A 24,491-nucleotide genomic window follows, 5' to 3' on the forward strand; every position below is an offset into this window, starting at 1 on the left:
ATGCAGGGGACACGGGTTCGAGCCCTGGTCCAGGAAGATCCCACATGCCATGGAGCAACTAAGCCCGTGCACCACAACTACTGAGCCTGTGCTCTAGAGCCCGCTAGCCACAACTACTGAGCCCATGTGCCACAACTACTGAAGCCAACGCTTCTAGAGCCCATGCTCCGCAACAAGAGAATCCACCACAATGAGAAGCCCGCGCACCGCAATGAAGAGTAGCCCCGGCTCGCCGCAATGAAGACCCAACGTGGCCAAAAATAAATAAATTAATTTTTATAAATAAATAATAAATAAACAAACATATTCTGGTTTACTGATTTCTAAAAAAAAAAAATGTTACCATATATTTACCTCCTATAGTTAAAAATAATATAAGTTCATACTGTCTTGGCAGAAATTACAAGAAAGAATCATTTTAATATACTGAATTCAATAGAATCTGAAAGTTTAAGCTCTCAAAATAACAATAAAAATAACAGGTAACACTTAATATAGTGCTTACTCTATGCCAGGTACTGTTTTAAGCACTTCACGTGGATTAACGCGTTTAATCTTCATGGCAACCCTGTGAAATAGATGAGGAAACAAGCAAATAGAAGGTAGTAACATCCCCTAGGTCCTCAGCTATCCTGGGACAGGGCTGGATCCAGAAGTAGTCTACTTCCAGGCTGTGTGCTGAAACCACCACTCTCACTGCTCCCTTTGCTTAGATGTGAAAGGCCATTTAAAGGGAAGAAGGACAAAACTAGATGAGCCCTCAGAATGCTGTGACTGGAAGAGATTAAGTAATTCCACACTACTTGAAACACTTAAAAAGCCTTAAAATTTCAAACTATACATGGCAAGTAGCAGTTACTGCATGCTCTTAATAGCTTTTAAATAATTCCTTATATTTAAAAAAGTGACTAAAAAGACCAACCTATTGAGGAATTGTTCGGTAAGATTCTGCTGCTGATCAGGACCATCCTCCTGATTCACACCTCCTTCAAGCAGCATCTGTTGGTATATCTGTCGCTGTTGCTCCTTCTGTTCTAAATGCTGTTGATAGCGTAATCTTTGCCTATAATATTCTTGAAATTGTTCTGTTGAATCTCGAAGCTTAAAAATATTAGAAAAAATAATATATTTGAGCAGACTACAATTGAATATGTCACCACTCAACAGTAACTTCTATAAGTGCTGAATAAAACATACAGATAGCTATAAATAACAATCAGAAAATACTTAATACATAGGCTCTTTGAAAAATAACATAGTATCCATGAGTCTTAACAGTCAAGTAGATCAGATCAGTTAATTTGCTGAATTCCACAGCAAGAAATTGACCAAAATGAATGGTCATCCTGGATCCCTAACACCAAATAAAAATACAAGTTACAGTTGTCACAAGGGAGACATAGAGAATACAAATGTAGATAAAGACAAACACAAATCTATCTATATTACTAGAAAAAAAAATACTTACTGAGGGACTACATTAATATTTAATAAGCACAATATTAATCTTATCCAACACACTTAATTTAAGCATGTAAGTGGCTTAATAGGTTACTCTGGAGGGAAGCTTATAAAATTTCCCTCAAAAACAATACTTTAATTCAAACAGCCTTTCACAAGAAAGTAGAATAAATGGGTGTTAAACTTAGCAGTCTCAACATTCCTTCCTCACTCTTCTAGAAGCCAACTTAAAGGACTTAGATATCATAGTGAATTCAAATATTGGCAAAGAAAGACTCCTGCCAAGCCGGAGTCTGGTCACATTACACAGGTCACGTGAATTGGAACAAATCAGTCATCTCTAAACTTGGCCAACGCTGATAATAAGCTTATCTAAGAGTCTTGTACCGCTAACTAAAGCTAAAACTGTCTCCCTTTTCCAGAAAATAGTAACAGTCCCCCTTTATTTCATAACATAGCAATAACTCTGAGACAAAATTATCTGTATGTCCTTTAAAAAAATTTTTTGTGGTAAAATAAATACAAATATTGTAATTTTAACCATTTTTCAGTGTACAATTCAGTGGCATTAGATTCATAGTGTTGTACAACCATCACTATTATCTATTTCCAAAAATTTTCATCACCCCAAACAGAAATTCCATAACCTTTAAGCAATAACTCCCCATTTCCCTCTCCCCCTAACCCCTGCTAACTTCTACTTTCTGTCTCTATAAATTTGCCTATCCTAGATATTTCATATAAATGGAATCATACAATATTTGTCCTTTTGTGTCTGGCTTATTTCACTTAACACGATGTTTTAAAGGTTCATCCAAGTTGTAGCATATTTCTTTTTATGGCTGAATAATATCCCATTGTATGGATATATCACTTTTGTTTATCCATTAACTTGTGGATGGACATGGGTTATTTCTACCTTTTGGCCACTATAAATAATGCTGCTATGAACATGGATGTACAGATATGTTTGAACCCTTGCTTTCAACGCCTTTGGGTATATACCTAGAAGTGCAATGACTGGGTCATACAGTAATTCTATATTTAGCTTTTTGAGGTACTATGAAACCACAGTGACAGCACCATTTTACATACCAACCAGCAACGTATGAGGGCTCAAATTTCTCTATTTCCTCATCAACACGTGTTACTTTCCATTGCTTTGATTTTAGCCATTTTAGTAGTTGTGAAGTTATATTTCATTGTGGTTTTGATTTACGTTTCCCTAATGACAAGTGATGTTAGGCATCTTCTTCATGTACTTTTTGCCCATTTATAGACATTTAGCCAATTTGCAGAAGTGTCTATTCAAGTCCTTTTTTACATTGGATTTTTTTGTTGTTGAGTTGTAGTAGTTCTTTACATATTCTAGATATTAAACTCTTGCCAGATAAATGATTTGCAAATATTTTTCCCATTCTGTAGGCTGTCCTTTCACTTTCTTGATAATGTCCTTTGATGCACAAAAGGTTTTTTTTAAAATATTTGTTTATTTATTTTGGCTGCCCTGGGTCTTAGTTGTGGCATGTGGGATCTTTAATTGCAGCATGTGGGCTCTTAGTTGCAGCATGCAGACTTCTTAGTTGTGGCACATGTGTGGGACCTAGTTCCCCAACCAGGGATCGAACCCAGGCCCCTTGCATTGGGCGCATGGAGTCTTACCCACTGGACCACCAGGGAAATCCAAAAGTTTTTAATTTTGATGAAGTCCAATTTATCAATTTTTACATTTGTTGCTTAAGCTTTGGTATCATACATAAGAACGCATTACAAAATCTAAGGTTGTGAAGATTTATCCCTTTGTTTTCTTCTAAGAGTTTTATACTTTTAGGTCCTATACTTAAGTTGTTGATCTACTTTTAGTTAATTTTTATATATGGTGTGAGGTAGAGGTCCAACTTCATTCTTTTGCATGTGGAAATCCAGTTGATCTAGCATCATCTGTTGAAAAGACTATTTTTTCTCCCACTGAATGGACTTGGCACCCTTGCCAATAATCAGTTGGCCATAGATATACGGAATTATTTCTGGTCTCTCAATTTATTCCATTGGTCTATATACCTATCCTTATACAAGTACCACACAGTTTGGATTACTGTAGCTTTGTAGTAAGTTTTGAAATTATGAAGTGTGAGTCCTACAACTTTGTTCTTCTTTTTTCAAAATTGTTTTGGCTATTCAAGGTCCCTTGCAATTCCATATGAATTGAGTATTGGCTTTTCCATTACTGCAAAAGAGGCGGTGGAATTTTTATAGGAATTGCATGGAATCTGTAAATAATACTGGGGTAGTACTGACATCTTAACAGTATTAAATCTTCCGATCCATTAACACAGAATGTCTTCAATTATTTAGATCTTCTTTAACTTCTTTCAGCAATGCTTTGTAGATTTTAGTGTACAAGTCTTTCAACTCCTTAATTTATTCCCAGATATTTTATCCTTTTATATGCCACTGTAAATGAAATCACTTTCTTAATTTCCTTTTCTGATTGTTCATTGTTGGTGTATAGAAACACAACTGATTTTTATGTGTTGATCTTGTACCCTGCAACTCTGCTGAACCTGTTTATAAGCTCTAGTAGCTGTCTTGTGAATTATTGATTATACATATAATATTCGTGTCACCTGTGAATAGAGATAGCTTTACTTCTTCCTTTCCAATTTATTTCTTTTTCTGGTCTAACTGCTCTGGCTAGAACTTCTAATAAATGTTGAATAGCAGCAATGAAAGCAGGCATCCTTATCTTTGTTCCTGATCTTAGGGAGAAAGCTTTTAGTCATTAACTATTGAGTATGATGTTAGGTTGGTTTTACATAAATGATCTTCACCATGCTGAGGAAGTTCCATTCTATTCTTAGTTCTCTGAGAGCCTTGATCAGCAAAGTGTTTGATTTTGTCAAATGTCTTTTCTGAGATGATTGCATGTTGTTTCTTTTTTTCCTTCATTGTATTAATGTGATGTGTATTAAACTGATTGTTTTTTTATGTTGAACCACCTTGCATCCTGCAATCAATCCACTGGGTCAGAATGCACAATCCTTTTAATATGCTGATGGATTTGGTTTACCAGTATTTTGTTGATTTTTGCTTCTATGTTTATAAGAGGTATTGGTCTGTAGTTTTCTTTTCCTGTAATATTTTCAGTTGGTTTTGCTATCAGGGTAATGCTGGCCTCACAGAATGAGTTAGGAAGTGTTTCCTCCTCTTATATTTCTTGGAAAATTTTGAGGATTGCTAACGCTTCCTAAATGTTTGTAGAGTTCACCAGTAAAGCCATCTTATCCCAGTCTTTTCTTTGTTGAGAAGTTTTTTCATTACTCATTCAATCTCTTTACTCATTATAGATCTGTTGAGATTTTCTATTTCTTTCTGAGTCAGTTTAGTAATTTGTGTTTCTAAGGAATTTGTCCATTTCATCTAAGTTATTTAATTTGTTGGCTTACAACTGGTCACAGTATTCTCTTATAATCTTTTTCATTATTGTAAGGTTGATAGTTTTATTTTTGATTTTAGTAATTTGTGTTTTCTTTTTCTTTGTCAGTCTAGCTAAGGGCTTGTCAATTTTATTGATCTTTTCAAAGAAGCAACTTTTGGTTTTGTTGATTCCCTCTGTTGTTTTCCTTTTCTCTATTTTATTTCTCTCTCTTCTAATCTTTATTATTTCCTTCCTTCTGCTAGCTTTGGGTCTAGCTTGCTCTTCCTTTTCCTAGCTCTTCAAGGCATAAAATTAGGTTATTGATTTGAGATCTTTTTTTTTTTTTTTTTTTTAATTTTTATTTATTTATTTATTTATTTATTTATGGCTGTGTTGGGTCTTCGTTTCTGTGCGAGGGCTTTCTCTAGTTGCGGCAAGCGGGGGCCACTCTTCATCGCGGTGCGCGGGCCTCTCACTGTGGCAGCCTCTCTTGTTGCGGAGCACAGACTCCAGATGCGCAGGCTCAGTAGTTGTGGCTCACGGGCTTAGTTGCTCCGCGGCATGTGGGATCTTCCCAGACCAGGGCTCGAACCCGTGTCCCCTGCACTGGCAGGCAGATTCTCAACCACTGCGCCACCAGGGAAGCCCTTTCTTCTTTTTTAATGTAAGCATTTGCAGCTATAAATTTTTCCCTGAGCACTGCTTTTGCTGCATTCCATAATTTTGTTGTATATTTGGTATGTTGTACTCATTTTCATTAGTCTCTAAGTATTTTCTAATTTCCCTTGTGATTTCTTCTTGGATCCAGTGGTTGTTTAAGAGTGTGTTGATTAATTTTTACAAATTTTGGATTTAAAAATTTTCCTTCTGTTATCAATTTCTAGCTTCATTCCACTGTGGTCAGAGGAGATACTTTACATGATTTCAAATCTTTTAAAAGTTATTGAGACTTGTTTTGCGTCCCAGCACATGGTCTATCCTGAAGAACACTGCACGTGCACTGGAGAAGAATGTGTATTCTACTGTTGAGTGTCCTATAGATGTCTATTATGTCCAATTGGTTTACAGTGTTGTTCAAGTCCTCTATATCCTTACTGATCTTCTGTTAAATGTTCTATCCATTACTGCAAGTGGGGTATTGATGTCTCCAACTATTATTGCAGAACTGTCTATTTCTCCCTTCAGCTCTGCCAATGTTTGCCTCATATATTTCGGGATTCTGTTGTTTTGTGCATATCCATATGTACTTTTAAGAATAATTTTTCTACTTCATTCTAAATATTTAGTCAAAACCAAGAAAACTTACTCAACTTATTACACCTACCTACTCACCCCTTATAAGTGGGATAATATATATAAGATAAAATTTACACCCTATTTCACAGTACAATTTCCTTCCCAAAGCACCACAGAAAAATAATCTGGAACTCTAAAGGCTTAGATAAAATATTATTCTATATTATAAATGTCATAATTTCTTGCTCATTAAATCTAATTAGCAAAATATAGAGCATATATCTTTAAAATACAAGCTGTCCACATTTAATGCAAGTTCAATTACGTGAGTGCTCAAACATGTAGGAGCAATGTCAACTGTGATATTTTAAATTGTTAATAAATCCATCCATTAAAAATGCTCCAAAATATAGTGATAACTAAAAATACTATAAATTCTTAAGGAAGAGGGGAGAAAATGATCTAATAAATAAGAAAATCTAGATATTCGCTCTCCTACTCTCAAATATCAGAAAATTATTTTTAAGTTCTATCCAAGCAAATAGTATCACTTCTTACAAAGAGAATAACTCTAAAAGACTCGAGGTGTAGTAAATATTACCTCATTTTTTTCTTGCTTAGCTGGTCCTGGATTCTGTGCTCCATTTGCAGGCTCTTTTTCTGAAACTGAACTCTGGCCCAGGATTTCACTGCTGATAGGCCGCTGTGCCTCAACAGGTGTATCACTTCAGGGCAAAAAACAAAAAGGAAGAGGTAGGGGTAAAGAAAAACATATTGTAGTTAGAGAAATTTTAATTTAAAAAGTGAGTATTTAGCCTAAGTGTTTATCAAATGCACAAAAACAGATTTTTAAATTTTACTTTCTTCTCTTAAGTACACTATGTAAGGGATTTTTAAAAATAGAATATGCTTATAATGGAAGAGCACACGATTATTAAGCAAGGAGGGTAGGGGTTCCCATCTAAAATAATGTGTGTGGCCTTGGGAAAATCACTTACATTCTCTGTGGCTCAGCTTCACCTACAAATTAATAGGTTAGATGACCTAATGCCTACATTCTCTTAAAGAACTCTTAATCTGTTATTTTGTTATCCAAACATCAATTTTCTTTCCTCTAATATATTTCAATAAAATTTTAAGAATAGTTGAGATTTTATTAAAAGGCTTTCTTTGCACTTAACGCAAAAGCTAAACATACCTCTTTCAAATTTAAAAAAAAATTTTTATACTAATTATTTTTATTTATTTAAAATTTATTTAAAATTTATTTTATTTTTGGCTGCATTGAGTCTTTGTTGCTGCGCGCAGGCTTTCTCTAGTTGCGGCAAGCAAGGGCTGCTCTTCATTGCAGTGTGTGGCCTTCTCATTGCAGTGGCTTCTCTTGTTGCGGAGCACAGGCTCTAGGCGTGCAGGCTTCAGTAGTTGTGGCACACGGGCTCACTAGTTGTGGCTCGTAGGCTCTAGAGCGCAGGCTCAGTAGTTGTGGCGCACTGGCTTAGCTGCTCCACGGCATGTGGGATCTTCCCAAACCAGGGCTTGAACCATGTCCCCTGCACTGGCAGGCGGATTCTTAACCACTGCACCACTGGGGAAGTCCCCAAATACTTTTAATGTATACTAATTAGTAAGCTTGATATCTTATGTCAGGTTGTTCCTAACGGTCTTCTAAAATACTAGCAATTTCTACTTTTCATAGTTATGCTGTTCAAAGTTTTTAATAACTAAGATTATCCAAAGATGACAAATACCACATTCACATAGATTACCTATCAGTAAAAGGCACCATAGGAACAAGTACAAAAGTAAAGTGATTTTTGTCTTCAATGAATTTGATTAGGAGATGACTTCCTAATGGCCTCTCCAGGCAGAAGTATGTAAGACATATCAAAATATAGGTCTAGGGTTTAGGAAAGCAGAGCTAGACAGTCATCTTCACAAAGGCACCATTAGTTAGGAGCCTAGTAGTCTTAAGTACCTAAACATACATACACACACATGCACCCTGAGGAGGAAGTAGAAAGACCTGGGAAGAGTTTTCAGCTACCAGACTGTGCTGTAAGCTGCTAATGACCATAGGAAACCCCATTTTAGTCCATAAATTAGAATTTGTAAGAGTTATTAACTGTATAGAGATAGAATAAAACAACCTTTATAAAGTAACATTTGATTTAATTTTGCAATTTACACAGCACTTCCACATGCATTATCTCAGTTAACTTGCAAAATAACCTGTAAAACAGGTTAAAACTCCCATTTCACACATGAGGAAACAGACTCAAAAAAGTCATTTTCCCAAAAATACACAGTAAATAAAGCTAGGACTTGAATCCAGGTCTTCAGACTCCAAATTCAATGCTGGCACATGTCTGAGAATAGATCTTTTTTCCTGCCATTTAATTTTGAGACTATTATATTGTATAGTCACAGCTTGTGTATTTCAGCTGATTTTTATTCCTTTTTTATTCTGAGTTGGTTTCTGTTCGAGTGAAAAGATATCCTTCAAAATACCACACACTCTTTTATAAACTTTTCTTCTGTGTTTTATCTTCTTCTTCACCATAGTAACTCAGTCATATCCTGGGGATGCAGCACAGTGCTAGCACAGAGTAGACAATCAAATATTTTTAAATGAATACTGACTTCAAATTACCATAAGCAGGAGTCTCTTTATATTGCATTTTAACATAATTGATCTAACTGAGCTTTCCAATATTTTTTAATTACACCTAAAATATTCTTTAAAACCAGGTAAACTTTTTTCCAAAGTAAATTTTTATACTTTATCCACAGCACAATAGCTCTCCCATAGTATGTTATTAGTAGCCCTTTTGACACATTGTACTTTCCAAGGGTATGGACCCTGAACAGGGGAAATTTATATTTATTAAGCACTAAGCACATGCTTAGCACTGTGCAAGTCAACACTCTATTTTATAGAGGAGGTCACTGAGGCTCAGAGAGATTAAGTAACCATCCCAAGATCACACAGCTAGAAAATGGCAAGGCTACAGTTCAAACCCAAGTCTAACTCCAAAGACCATGTTCTATTCATTGTTCTACACTGCTTTGTCTCGTAAGTTTTCCAATTTCAGAGACACGACAGATGTTTTCTGGGTTATTACTACTGCTCAGCTAATAACACATACATTACTTACCTCTTGACATGTCATGTTTTACCCCACTGCTTATTCTATAATGGTCTAATAACTTATATTCCACTTCTTTCCATCTTTATTCAGTCATTCCTCAATTTATAATACTTTCTTTACATAGGGAATACCACATGTAGAGTCAAATTTGGCTGGATTTTTGTGTGTCTTTTTTCTTTATAAAGGCAATCCCACTGGTGCACAATTCAAAACATGCTATTCATTATATCAACCAAGAAGATCCTATCATCTCATGTACTCAGAAGAATATCAGCAGTTCCCCCAGAATTGAAGCCCAGCATCCCAGACAATGAGAATTTTCTCTAAGGGGATCAGAAAGTCCAAGAAAACTTTAAGATAGTCTCTACCAATGCTCAAGATTCTCTACTTCTTTAGGATTTAGATAATAGGATGCTCCTATATTAAATTATATTCATTCATTTGTATCACTAGATATCATCTTTATCTTTCAAATATAAAATACAGAGCAATAAGATGCCTTAGGAAGTCACCCTAGGCTTTGGGAAGTCCCTCACTTAACTGATCCCAGAATCCTTTCCTCTCTTTAAAGAACATTAAAGAAAAATCACACCCACCCACCCCAACAATCTCACAGCAACTTAACAGAAAATGCTTCCATAAATATTTATCCTGTAATTCTTGTGCCTTAACCCTTAACTAAAGATCTCCTCCTGTTTTAATTAGAAACAGAAATTACAAGTCCAGTGCTGCTTCTTCAATAAAGAATGCCTCCAACTATCCTATATGCATAGTAAAAGGTTTAGGTTTAGTTTTTGTGCTTTTAATGAACTTATTGCAGTCGATAGTAATACTTCATAGCATCAACTCCGAGTATAGGAAACCAAGATGTGTCCCCAGTGGGTTTCCTGGAAAATGGAGGCAGGAAGTTTCCTAACCCTTGAAATAAAGAACTGCTAATCAGGAAATTATTATTTCAAGCCAGGTTTGAAGGAAAAACTGAGTGGTAGTTTTAATACTTAATTTCCTCATGTATGTATATAAAGAATTACTAAAAAAAGATAAGTGGAAATAATCAGAGATTTTTATATATATATGTTCAATACAGTGATATTTACAGGAAACAGTCTACTCTCCTACAATAAGGAACTAGGTAAAATTATGATCCAGTCATACAATGGAATACTGCACACACCATTAATCATTGACCTCAATAAATGTTTAAAAATATGGGAAAAAGTCATGATTTATCAAGTGAAAAAAGCAAATTATATGAAAATATATATAGCACCTTCTCAATTTTTAAAAATGTATTCATAGGAAAAATGTTGGTCATCTAAGTGCAAGATTGTATGGGATTTTAATTCTCTTATTGATACCCTTCCATATTTTCCAAAATTTCTTCAATGCACATGTACTGCCTTTATAACCAACAAAATGATAATACGGGATATAAAAATAAAGGTTTTCCCTGATAATTGTAATTATCAAAATTTTTAAAATGCCTTATAAATAAAGTTTTAAAGACTAACTTTCAACTAAATGGACTTGAACATTTAGAAAACACACACACACACACACACACACACCAATTAGATTATCTCACACTTGGGGAGATCTCCCAATTTTCATGAGCAAATACTTACCGTTCAGGGGATTCTTCATAAATACTGTGACATTCTGTATTCTCAAGCATGAGACTTCTACTGAGGTTTTGTACCCCTGGATAATGGAAGTTAGCAAAGGAGTGTGACATTGGAGAAGTTTTGTTCCCAAGGTCTGAAATTCTCTTATCGTGACTGGTTAGTCCACAAGTGAGGCCATCTAAAGCAGGATTCAGAGAGCGGGTCATATAGGCATCAGCTGATTGAGGCCTTCTCATTGGAGATGATGGATAGGGAGAAAGTTTGCTGATAAGAGGAGTCAAAAGATCAGCATATGCAGCTTTTGTGGGTTTCAGAAGTTTGTCAACATGAATATTAAGCATTTTCTGTTCAAAAGCACAAGAGAAGACCGAAGATGGGAGATTCTGAAGCCATGACAATAAACTCAGATCCAAATCATCACAACCATTACCACATAAGAGGTCGATGCCAAGTAGTACTTCACTTTCTGTAATTTCTTCTCCAGTTGCTTTACTTTGACAAAATTCTACACAGCATTCATAAAGTAGGCCCTTCATTACAAGCTGAAATAAACGATTGTTACTTGCTTTAAAACCAGCCTCACTTAGCTTCCTATCAGCAGGGATGAATTCTGCAACCATGACACAAGCCTCTTCAAAACAGTGAACTCGTGCAGTGCTGGGATTCCAGTCCTTAAATTCAGCATGATTGGTCAGACGAGGCAAAGTCAAAAGCAAACAGAGCTTGCTGTAATCATCTTTAGAAGGACAGTACTCTTCTAGGGCATGTAAACATTGCACAGCTTCTTGCATGGTAAATTCCAGCTGTAAGAAAAACATAAGTGATTGCTATAAAGAGAGATGCTATGAGATATGAAAACAATGAGAGTATTTTATTCAAATATAAAGACACTTTACAAACTTTCACAAACTGTTCAATTGCAAAAGGATAAACTCATGTCACAGAATACTCATATAATTGTGGGCTATTTAACAACTTTCAAGTCAGGAACCAAAATGTTTTTTACTCCTAAAATAAAGATTTTAAAATTTGGTTATTAGCACATTAAACTTTTACCTATAAAAAAAGTGTTGTAATTCAGACTTAATACCATTTTCAAATGTATAATTTTTTAAGAGTAAGGATAATTAAGTTTTCTAGCAATGAAACTGAAGCATGCCAAAATTCAATTATTTATTATAGCTTGCTATCACTCCAGCTTACTCAAAAAGCAAAAGAGCCATTCTCAAACTTACCTTAGGACAAATGTGTGTGGGGAAAGAAAGCAAATCAAGAAAGGGAACACCTACAGTTCACTTCTACAAAAACAGTGCAGAGACAGAACAAAAGGAAGCTTAACTGAATAACAAATTACAATAATTTGTATAGTGAATATTATCTTAGGATCATAAGCTTTTTTTTTTTTTAAAGATTTTTTTTAATAAATTTATTTATTTATTTATTTATTTTTGGCTGCGTTGGGTCTTCGTTGCTGCATGCGGGCTTTCTCTAGTTGCGGCGAGCGGGGGCCACTCTTCATTGCGGTGCGTGGGCTTCTCATTGCGGTGGTTTCTCTGTTGCAGAGCACGGGCTCTAGATGCGCAGGCCTCAGCAGCTGTGGCACGTGGGCTCAGTAGCTGTGGCTTGCAGGCTCTAGAGCGCAGGCTTAGTAGTTGTGGCTCACGGGCTTAGTTGCTCCGCGGCATGTGGGATCTTCCCAGACCAGGGCTCGAACCCGCGTCCCCTGCATTGGCAGGCGGATTCTTACCCACTGCGCCACCAGGGAAGCCCCAGATCATAAGCTTTTGATGATGTAAGGAAACTTAGAGCTTGCATAGCACAGCTTCTATATCTTCCCTGTGGGAAAAGTTAGGGTGCAGATTTAACCTAAGTAATTCAGTTGGTTAGTGACGAAGACAGAATAAAAATTCTTATTGACTAATATTCCAGTGTTCTTTCCACTTTTTTCTTTTTTTTGGCCACACCATGCAGCACGCAGAATCTCAGTTCCCCGACCAGGGATCAAACCCATGCCCCTTGCAGTGGAAGCATGGAGTCTTAGCCACTGGACTACCAGGGAAGTCCTTCTTTCCACTTTTAAACATCATTATCTGCAAACATTGCTCTATTTTTTCAATGATTACTTACTGGCACTTAATAAAAGTTTCTTTGGTTTTGGATACAACAATACTAATATTAAAACTTTAAAAGTATCTCTCTAATCAAAAAGAATTTAATATCATTAAATCTAAATTGTTATTAAAAATACACATTGTATTAAAAAAACACCTTTGGGGAATTCCCTGGCGGTCCAGTGGTTAGGGCTCTGTGCTTTCACTGCTGAGGGCCCGGGTTCAATCCCTGGTCAGGGAACTAAGATTCTACAAGCTGCACTGTGCAGCCAAAAAAAAAAAAAAAAGTTAAAAAACACACCTCTGGATCAAAGAAAGTACTGAAAAGACAGAAAGAGGAAGTAAACATAATCCACTTCTGGGATAAGAAAAGAAGCAATGATGTAGAGTCATCAAGTCAAACATCTTTTGCTATCTATATCACCTTAAACAAGAGGGGAGCACACACTCTCCAACCAGATAGCCACTCATTTATCATCTTTGCCTAAATCACAGAACAAATTCAGAAGCACTACAGACTGAAAGTACTACATCTGCAAAAGAGCAGATCTTGCCCCACAGCCGCTCATAAAAACTTTGAAAACTCATGATACTAATCTTTTGTTTTAGTGAATAGAATACTTGTGACTGAAACAAGACTGTGGCGCAAACCTTTAGGAATAAAAATCTTACATGCTGGGGCTCATCTTCTGCTGACATTGCGTTGTTAACACATAAAGCTTCTAAAAACTTCTGCTTCAGGATAATATAACGAAACCTGTGAAAAATAAAATATGAAACATTAAAATGATTAAAATCTGAATTATAGCAATGTCGAAGACTAGAAATGAAACTCAAGTTCCTAAAGCAAAACAGGCCAAGTTTTTCTTATTGGACTAATTATTTCTTTAAAAAAAGACTTTAAAAAATTAATTTCCCAATGTCTCATAAATCAAATGTACTTATAAAGTTACTGTAAGTACCTCTGCTTTCAGAAAATTCTTTAATTATTTTACAAAGCTGATCAAATTGAAGCCATAATTAAAATAATTTCAGTAGCAAGTAATCACAATTTAATACTCAAAGGAAGGATTTCTATTTGCAATATTAATTCTAAGCAATCAAGTTTTTATGCAAGATGTCAAATGTCACCTAATATGAAATCAAAATCCTTTATGTTCCAAATATTTTATTTCCCAAAATATGTCCTCTTTTCTTTTCAAACATGAGAAAGGTCTAATAAAAATAGAGCTGAAAGGATAGGAAGGAATGAACAACATTGCTAAAAAACCATAAGATAACTGTAGACTTAAAACTTTTTAAAAGGGATTTTTCAGAGAGGGGAAGGGAGTGTCTACCTGACTTCTCTATGAATCAAAAAATGTTGAATGCCTTAAGCACTTTAAAGAAAAGTGTTTCTAAGGGCTGAAAGAAAATAATAATGAACTTCACAGTCATTCTTTCAACCACTGTTGTAACAGCAAATATGTGTCCAATAAAACAAAATCCCTGCCTTCAGGAAGAGGGTCATCTAATGGAAGCAACCCAAGTACCCATCAACAGATGATCGGATTAAGAAGCTGTGGTGTGTGCGTGCATGTGTACACACATACACACACAACGAACTATTACTCAGCCATAAAAAAGAACAAAATAATGCCATTTGCAGCAACATGGATGGACTTAGAGATTGTCATACTGAGTGAAGTAAGTCAGACAGAAAAGGACAAATATCATATGATATCGCTTATATGTGGAATCTAAAAAAATGGTACAAATGAACTTATTTACAAAATAGAAATAGAGTTACAGATGTGGAAAACAAACTTATGGTTAACAGGGGGGAAGGGGAGGAGGGATAAATTGGGAGATTGGGATTGACATATACACACTACTCTATATAAAATAAATAACTAATAAAGACCTACTGTATAGCACAGGGAACTCTACTCAATACTCTGTAATGGCCTATATGGGAAAATAATCTAAAAAAGAGTGGATATATGTATAACTGAATCACTTTGCCGTACACCTGAAACTAACACAACATTGTAAATCAACTATACTTCAATAAAAATTTTTTTAAAAGTCACACAAGGAAGCAGAAAAAGAATGAAATATTGCCATCTGCAAAAACATTGATGAACCTAGAGAATATTGTGTTTACTGAAATAAGTCAGACAAAGAAAGACAAATACTACATGATAACACTTATATGTAGAATCTAAAAAGTAATACAAATGAATATATATACAAAACAGAAACAGACTCACAGACACAGAAAACAAACTGTGGTTACCAAAATGGGGGGGTGGGGAGGGATAAGTTAGGGGTATGAGATTAACAAAGGCAAACTACTATACATAAAATAGGTAAGCAACAAGGATTAACTGTATAGCACAGAGAATTATACCCAATATCTTGTAACAACCTATAATGGAATGTAATCTGAAAAAATACTGAAACAATATGCTGTATACCTGAAACTAACACAATATTATAAATCAACTGTACTTCAATTTTTTTAAAAAAAGAAGAGGGTCATCTAATAAATTGCATGAAATATGTATAGGATTCAGCAAGATTTCAAAGGAGTATGAAACCAGGTCTACCAGAAATAGTGAGGGTCTTACAAGAACTGACTCTTGGAAGATGATCAAGAATGTGCTATGTAAAGGCAGGAGATGATGTAAGAAACAGTATCCCAGATAAATGAAGAATGTATAAAAGCAAATAGGTATCAAATAGCATGGTTTATGGAGAATCAGAAACTAATATGAGGTTCCACTTCTGATAATGGTGGAGTAACTTGTATCTGGCTAACCTTTCTGCAAATAACAATTAAACCCTAGATTAAATATAAAAAATATTTGAAAGCACTGAAGGAAAAAAAAAAACAAACTGGCATAGCTAGAGGGAAGTCAATCCTTGAAAAAGGGAACTTTAGGGGGTGAGGCTGAAGGGTATAAGGCCTTCCAGCTGAGGGCAATCCCCAGTCCACACAGTGTGAGCTAGAACTCAGGCAGAAAGCTGCAGTTTTACAGGCTTTGGAGAAGTCAGGCTTTTGAGAAGTTCAGCTGGCAGAACAGCTGAAAAGTGGTGGGCAGGGTAGGAGGATCCAAAAAAAGAGGAAACCACAATGAAAAATACACCAAAATCTACTGTATAAACTGTGCCTAAATCCTTGGTCATCCCTAAAACTGAAGATGCAAGGGAGACTCCAAAGAGCCCAGGGAAAGCAACAGATTGAAGGCTAAATAACTGAGCAGAGATTTCATCTGGTGTCCAATAGGTGAGGGACAGAGTTTGCATTCTGAAGTACAACAAAGTAAACTCCCTGCATGAATAAAAATCAATACCTTCCAAAGGAAGATAACAGAAATCCAGAGTTTCAACAATGAATCCCAATGTGCAAAATACATTAAAAAATGACTAGATGTGAAAAAAGAGTGACTCATAGTTAAGAGAAAACTCAATCAATAGAAACTGAGCCTGATATAACCTAAAAGTTGGAATTAGCAAATAAGGACTATTAGTGAACAAGCAGTTACTAAAAATATGTTCAAGGGCTTATTGGGAAGTACAGTCACAATGAACAAACAGATAGGAATATCTCAGAGAAAAATTATAAATAAAAGTAAATTCTGCAACTAAAAAGTACAATATCTGAAATGAAAAATTCATTGTTTATGAGCAGATTGCTAATAACTGAAGAAAGTGTCAATAAACATTGAAGTTAAATCAACAGAAATAATCCAGACTGAAGAATACACAGAAAAAATGTTTTTTTAAAAAAGGAACAAAGCCTCAAAACTGTGGAACAATATCAATCTGTCTAATGTTGTATACTTAGAAGAAGAAAAAGGGGCAGAAAAAATGTTTGAAGATATAACTGCCAAAAACTTCCCAAACTTGATGAAAGACATAAACTTATAGATCCAAAAAGCTCAGCAAACCCCAAGCAGGAAAAAATACAAATAAATCACTTAGGCACATCAAAATCAAACTGCTGAAAACCAATGACAAGGAGAAAATCTTGAAGGCAGCCAGTAGAAGAAGAATAAAAAGAAAAAAAGAAACATTACATACAAGAGAATTAAGGATAATTGTTTGTCAGAAATAATGGAGGCCAGGAAACAATGGAATGACATCTTTAAATTCTTTGTACTATCATGAAGAAACAACTGCTTCAGACATGGCCCTTGTGATGTTTTATATATACACACTGTTGACTAAGGGGTTTATATATCAGATGTTCAACTAATTGAAGTACACGCAAGCTGTCCTCGAGAAGTGCTCCAACTCAATGGGATTGAGTGTACTATTTGCTAGGAAAGCTAAAAGTCTTGTTTTTAAATTTTTGTTTATTGTTTTGTTTTGCTCAACTTCTACCAATGATAAGACACTAAAAATTTCAGATGAAATCTTACCTTTTTTTGTCAAATTTTTCCATACATTCTAGAGGCTGAATGAACTGAAGAACTTCATCCCATTGACCATCAAGGATTAGCTGCCTACATAAAGAAAAATCCACACATGCTATCAGATTTGTGTTACACTAATTAAAAGCAGAAGAGATGACAAGATAGCATTAGAACTTCACAAAGCAGGTATTGAGAATAACATTTTACTTGGTTTCTCAACCACTATAATAAACTTTTTCACAACTTATTTGTAACAACATATACTATTTGAGAAGAATTTGTGAATCTGCACCCACTCCTCATTCTCAAATATGTTTTTTTTACCTATGTAAAAACATTGAACTAAGTCTAAAAGTTTCTTTATTTCCCCACTAATCTTATAGTTTAAAGTTATTCTGTATTATTTAGGGGCCAGTGTGTTGGTATGTTCCAGTCTCACTAAGTCATTGGTTCTCAACTGGGTGCAGTTTTGCCCCCTGGAGAAATCTGGCACTGTCTGGGGACATTTTTGGTTGTCACAACTAGGGTGCAACTGGCATCTTCAGGGTATAGGTCAGAAGTGCTGCTAAACACCCTACAATGCACAGGAAAACCCCCACACTCACAACAAAGAACCATCTGGCCCAAAATGTTAACAGTACTGAGGTTGAAAACCCTGCTCTAAACTGTGAATTCAACATCTTTGAGGCATTTAACACTAGAGTTTATATTCTGAGAATGAAAATAGTAATGAATAATATCATATTTCATCCTACTTAAGTAGTCTATGGGAACTTCTAAAAGTTATAAGGCATTCAGATTACTGTTCTTCTTTTATAAAAGTAATTTCCCTATCTATGCTTTTTTACAACAGAAAATTTAAAAATAGGCAGGAAGATCTACATAGGATTGCCAACTTTTGATTCCACAAAGAATGAATATTAATAAAAAGCAATCACAACATGTATCATAATCATTTTATAAAGGGACATTTTATTTTGTTTTTTAAAGGTTTTTTAAAAATTTATTTATTTTATTTATTGATTTTTGGCTGCATTGTGTCTTTGTTGCTGTGCACAGGCTTTCTCTAGTTACGGTGAGCGGGGCCTACTCTTTTGTTGCGGTGCGCAGGCTTCTCATTGCGGTGGCTTCTCTTGTTGCAGAGCACGGGCTCTAAGCGCACAGGCTTCAGGAGTTGTGGCTCACGGGCTCTGGAGCGCAGGCTCAGTAGTTGTGGCGCACGGGCTTAGTTGCTCCGCGGCATGTGGGATCTTCCCGGACCAGGGCTGGAACCCGTGTCCCCTGCATTGGCAGGCGGATTCTTAACCACTGCGCCACCAGGGAAGCCCTAAAGGGACATTTTAATATCTCAAAAGTAGGAAGGACACAATTTCAAAGGCCAGCAGCCCTTTAAGATGAATACATTTAGTTTAATGAGAAACTTACTATCCTGTAATTTCACCTAAGACCAGTAAAACTTCATAACAAACCATCAGGTTTCTGCAGGGGGATATCTGAGAGCCACTGCTAAATTCCAGAAGTAGCAATGACAGAGCCCAAAGAATACTGCCTCAGTACTGGTTCCTGACTATATCGTTGACAAAGCTCCCTGGGGCTGAATGACATTCATAATATCAAATACAGGGAAGTGCAATGAGTTTAAATAAACTCTCCTAATATAATAAAGCTTTTTAAAAAGTTCCTTCTTCATGAGTTAGAAACATTTCATTTCTTAAGGCTTTCCTAGTCACAAAATGCTACATATCCAAGAATCTGTACTCCTTATCAAGGACATTTGGTATCACATAAGCACAGAATACATTTCTGCATGGAAATTTGGGTTTTTCTTTTTCCATCCAATTCAAGGAAGGATATATTTAGCTTCCATTTTGGCAAACATGTTAACTCCTTTTTGCTCTGTAATTCCACTTCCAAGAATCTTGTTTTAAGGAAATAATTCAAGATACAGAAATAGTCACATGTATGAAAGATGCTCAGTAGAACATGTATTTAGAAAAATTGCAAACAATTTAATTGTCTAAAAATAGGGGAATCATTAGGAAATTAAGTAAATCGAAAATTTTCAAAGCATAAATTTGTAATCACATAGAGAATTCCTATAATGTTAATGGATAAAGCAGGATACAAAATTCTAAATGCGACGAAATTGGTTTTTTTTCAATATGCACAGAAAATTATCAGTAGTATGTGTGGATGGTGGGCTGATTTTTCTTCTTTATTTTTCTATATTTTCTACAAAGAGTATGTTTATATAACGAGTATGTTTTACTTCTATAGCATAAAAAAAGGTATTTCAGAAATATTTTTTTTAACTTTACAGAGTCTCTGATTTCTTAATCAAATATCTTTTATGATGATGCCACAAACACAAGAGAGTTGTGACTCTTTTTAATGAATCTCTGGATCTTACTCCTGAAAACATTCTACAGAAAACTTTGTTTTGTAAACGTTCTTTATAAAAATAAACATTTAAAAAACTATACTTTGTCTTTTCATGATTACAAAGGTCTATCTATACTGTACCTATTATTAATACTTAACATTTCTTGGAATGAGCTACAAACCTCACAGTGCTAATGAAATCATACCTCAGGAAAAGCATATCATCTGAAAATAGGCCATTTATGACTCCACTTTCCTTCTCAAGGGCCAACATACTAATGTGAAGCTTCTTTGAATTTAAGAAGTCTAAAATTAGCTTAATGACTTCAACCTCTTTTACATTCACTGTTTCTTCAGCCGTCATGTTGATAACCTAAATATTAAACAAAACAAAAACAAAAATTAGTTCTATTATTTCTAACCATTATTAACTATCTGGAAACTACACATAACAAGTTTCTTGAAAATATTTAATACAGTTATTCTAAGTGAAACTAATGTAATATTTGTCAAAACCAAGTCATTCTTCAAGGTTTGATATAGGAATGGCTATGATTTTAAGTCCTAATCTTTGAGAGATACACACTGGAATTACAGATTGATATGAAGTTTGTGATTTGCTTCAAAATAATACAAAAGAAGCAGCATGTGGGAGGAAGTAAAGATAAAACAATAATCACGACCATTAAAGTAGGATAATGAGTAAATGGAGGTTCATTATATTTGCTATGGTCTAAATGTTGGTGTCCTCCCAAAATTCCTATGTTGAAATCCTAACCCCTAAAGTGATGGTATTAGGAGGTGGGGGCTTTGGGAGGTGATTAGGTAATGAGGGCAGAGCCCTCATGATTGGGATTAGTGCCCGTACAAAAGAGACCACAGGGACTTCCCTAGCAGTCCAGTGGTTAAGACGCTGTGCTTCCACTGCAGGGGGCACAGGTTTGATCCCTGGGTCGGGGAACTAAGATCTCACATGCCGCGCAGCTTGGCCAAGTAAAAAAAAAAAATTTTAATAATAATCATACACTGCGATCTATTGAAAGTCAGCCCTCGACACAAGGGTTTGTCGCTCCCGCCGCCGCCACTGCGGCGGCGGCGGCGGCGGGGCCCGGGGGTGCTCGGCGTCCGTTTCTTCCTTCCTCTCTCTCTCGCTCTCCGGACTCCCCCACACAGCACCCCGCGGGCGGCGTCCTCGGCCCACCCTCGGTGGCTGCCCACCGTCCGCGCGATGGGAGCGGCGGCGGGTCTCGGCGCGCATGTTCCCGGACCGCCCGTCCCGGTCGGTCGGGGGAGGCGCCAGCCCCGCCGGAGGAAAAGGGGGGCGAGAGGGAAGGGGACGCCCCTCGTGGCGCCCCCCGGCCTCGGCGCGCCGCGCCTCCTCCCCACCCCGCCGTGGGCCTCGCCCACGGGCTGGGACGGGGAAAAGGGGAGGCGGGTGCGGACCGAGAGGCGGCGGACGTCGCAGGGCGGCCCCGTGGGCCCCTTTCCCGGGTGGCCGTGGGGGCTGGAACGGCGGCGGCACACGTGTGCCGCCCAACGCGTCCGCGGCCGGGTCCTTCGCCACCCTCGGCGCGGGGGGTGGGCCGGGGTTACCGGCCGCTCGCGGCCCTTGCGCTCTTACTAAAAAAAAAAAAAAGAAAGAAAGAAAATAATATAATCATAAAAAATAAAAGAGACCCCAGAAAGCTAGTTCAACCCTGTCTGTGAGGATAAAATGTGAAGTCAGCAGTCTGCAACCGGGAAGAGGGCTCTCACCAGAACGGAACTATGCTAGCACCCTTATCTCAGACTTACAGCATCTATTGCAGAACTGTGAGCAATAAATTTCTGCTATAAATAAACCACCTAGTCTATGGTATTCCGTTATAGCAACCCAAACGAACTAAGACAATATTATTTTCTCTACTCCTACATATGTTTAAAATTTGCCATAATAAAGAATATTTTAAAAAGTCACTAATAACCAAACCATGTTTAGTTATGCCCTATACACTCATTCAATAAGCAGTTACTGTCTTTTCTCTGTGATAGACACTGTCCCATAGTCAGGACACACTGGCTCTGTCCTTAAGAAACTTATAGAGTGTAGCAGCAACACGTAAAATGTTGTACCCTATACTTTGGAACCAAACAAAACAAGGTTGGTTAAAATGTGCAACTTTAAGTCATATTGGTACTACCAACCCAAACATCAGTGATATTTCAGCTCTCTCAAATCCCTTCTCTCACCTGTAAGTCTGCAGTGATACAACTGAGCACACAGGTTAATTCATCAAGAATTAGAACCAGGAGGAATTCTGAAGATCATTAGATCAACATTCTCATTTTAAAGATGAGGCCACACAAGTTAAATGGCCTAAGTTGTTGCAGTTTTCAAATGTTCACGCTCAGAGCAGTACAAATGACTACCAAGCTAAGCAGACTAGCTGCAAACAAACCTCATCAGATGAAACAGATTGTAAGCGTATCTTTCTCACAGGATCAATTATCTTCTCACAGGACCTATCTTTAACCAAATTCACAGAAACATAAACATATGCATGTATGCACATGGGTTTATTTTTTGTCTACCATTTTGACAATATATTTCTTCATAATGAGAAGTACAAACATCTAGCAGACTAGAATGTTCATCAGATGAACACATTTTCTCTCTTAGGTGGAGGTGATAGAGTAAACAAGGGACAGAGCATGGAAAAATAATTATGATTCAAATATTTAATGACATCAGACTAAGCTAATCTCATACATCCATCTCCACAATAAGGACATGCCTACCTCAGGAAACAAACTCACAAATCTGTCTCCCCCAACAGGCCAGCCACCCAATTCCTCATGCTTTGGGTTTCCCTTTGCTATCTTCTGAGCTGACCACCCTTCTGTTCATAGACTTTGTCCAAAAGACTTTGTACAATAAAATTAATGATATTTCCATTCAATAAATTCTGATCATATTTCAGAACTGTCTCTGAGATTAGCAATTTGAGCATTCCCCAAATCTTCAGATAATTCTTACTAGAAAAGAATGGCTTTTGCTAATTTAACTCTCAGAAAAAATAATTGTAAACTCCCCTCGAATCTTAGAGGGCACTTCACTTAAATCACCATATACCAATCACACAACTTAATACAGAACTGAGACTAATTTTCTAATGATTCAATACATCCAATGTTCAATACATAATTTTCTAATGTTCTATAATTTTCTAATGTTCAATACATCCAATGATATTAAACATTTTATAGGCCTCATATTATTCAACATTCAGTCTAATACTAAGTAACTCTGGAGTTACTACGAATCTATGGCAATAGTCCCACAAGTTTCATGCCGCCATCATTTCTGATCAATAAAGCCTAAGAGAAAAATGAGTAGTATATTCTTACAAATACATATTTTACACTGACTTTATATCTAGATTTTGAATAGATACAAAAAATGTATCTTAATTACCCTAGAATTATTCAGGGTTTTAAAAAATTCATTTAAAAAGATAAGTTTTAATTCTATACTGTAGAATTCCCAGTAGAAAAGTATGATATTTTAATCACCCAACCCAGAATTTTAACTCTTATCAACTTTACTGTTGCTGGATACAACATAAAACATAGACACATAACATAATGACTATATCTTAGAATTCTTCTTTTCTAACCCACCCTGTGTTACTGAAACATTTGTAGAGGCTCCCCAAATCCTAGCTATGTAATTTAGAAATTAGATATGTATATATTTTTAAACATAACATAAAAGCATGATTCATGAACATTCTTTAATCTCCTTGAACTATTTAATCACTACAAAGCTAGAATTTTTTGCTAATTCAGAGGAGTAGAATTCAATAATAAATGCCTCTTCCCCTCCCCTCAGGGGGACTACAAATCAGTAAGATTTAACTAGCTTAGGAACCACTAAAATTATTTTTTAATGAGATGTACAGTATATAATAAGTGTTCATAAATTAACACTTATTAACTTAAGAAGCAAAAAAATCAATGAAGAAATGTCTCTAAAAAAGTACAGAGTAGATGCTTTTGTTTGCAACTGTTCTAAAAGCTATTCAAGGGAATTCCCTGGCAGTCCAGTGGTTAGGACACTGTGCTTTCACTGATGAAGACATGGGTTCGATCCCTGGTCAGGGAACTAAGATCCCACAAGCCACGTGATGCAGCCAAAAAAAAAAAAAAAAAGCCATTCAAAAGGATAAAGCTCTGGCCCTTTAACCTGACTATTTAGCCAAAATCAGCCTTGATAACATCTTAGGTAGACCTGCCAGCCCATGGTACATGTGAACAATTACTCATCAGGCACAATTTATATAGGACGAACAATAAAGTGTATTCCACTAAAAACAGAAAACAAAATGGGGGAGGAGGAATCAGAGTGTTTCAGTATTTCCATATGAAATGATAGATTTACTGTAGGAAAAAAATCACAGAAACATGAACACTATGAATTTTCCTTTAAGAAATAAATGTTTACTTATATTCAATATCTGGACTAAGTGAGGTAAGAAAACAAGAGTTTTCTTTAAAAATAAATATATCTGGAAACCAGCTGGAAAGTGGTTAGTATTTTAGTACTAATATACAATTAACACCTACAGAAACTAAATTCCAGATGGCGTCTCTATATGGACTCCTGCTGATTACTATCTTAGTGAATCAAGATTAGAAGAATGTATTAGAGGGCAAGAAATAAAATT

At 36.2% G+C, this 24,491-nt stretch overlaps 1 protein-coding gene across 2 annotated transcripts in view; it reads right to left on the reverse strand.

Annotated features, from left to right (window-relative positions):
* WDR47 (WD repeat domain 47) overlaps window positions 1–24,491 on the reverse strand; it is a 54,599-nt gene that overhangs the window by 17,657 nt on the left and 12,451 nt on the right. Inside the window, exons 1-7 of one of the 2 annotated variants that reach the window (XM_068540423.1) lie at window positions 20,811–20,884; window positions 19,992–20,158; window positions 17,410–17,493; window positions 13,673–13,757; window positions 10,890–11,692; window positions 6,717–6,840; window positions 923–1,101 (exon numbers count right to left, since the gene is read on the reverse strand). In XM_068540423.1, the coding sequence (XP_068396524.1) occupies window positions 923–1,101; window positions 6,717–6,840; window positions 10,890–11,692; window positions 13,673–13,757; window positions 17,410–17,493; window positions 19,992–20,149 (1,433 nt within the window). In that variant the 5' untranslated portion in view covers window positions 20,150–20,158; window positions 20,811–20,884. Of the gene's footprint in view, window positions 1–922; window positions 1,102–6,716; window positions 6,841–10,889; window positions 11,693–13,672; window positions 13,758–17,409; window positions 17,494–19,991; window positions 20,159–20,810; window positions 20,885–24,491 lie in introns of those variants that run through there. The other variant, XM_068540422.1, reaches the window with a different exon arrangement.

Source organism: Eschrichtius robustus, chromosome 3 (genome assembly GCF_028021215.1).
Source record: "Eschrichtius robustus isolate mEscRob2 chromosome 3, mEscRob2.pri, whole genome shotgun sequence".
NCBI lineage: Eukaryota > Metazoa > Chordata > Mammalia > Artiodactyla > Eschrichtiidae > Eschrichtius > Eschrichtius robustus.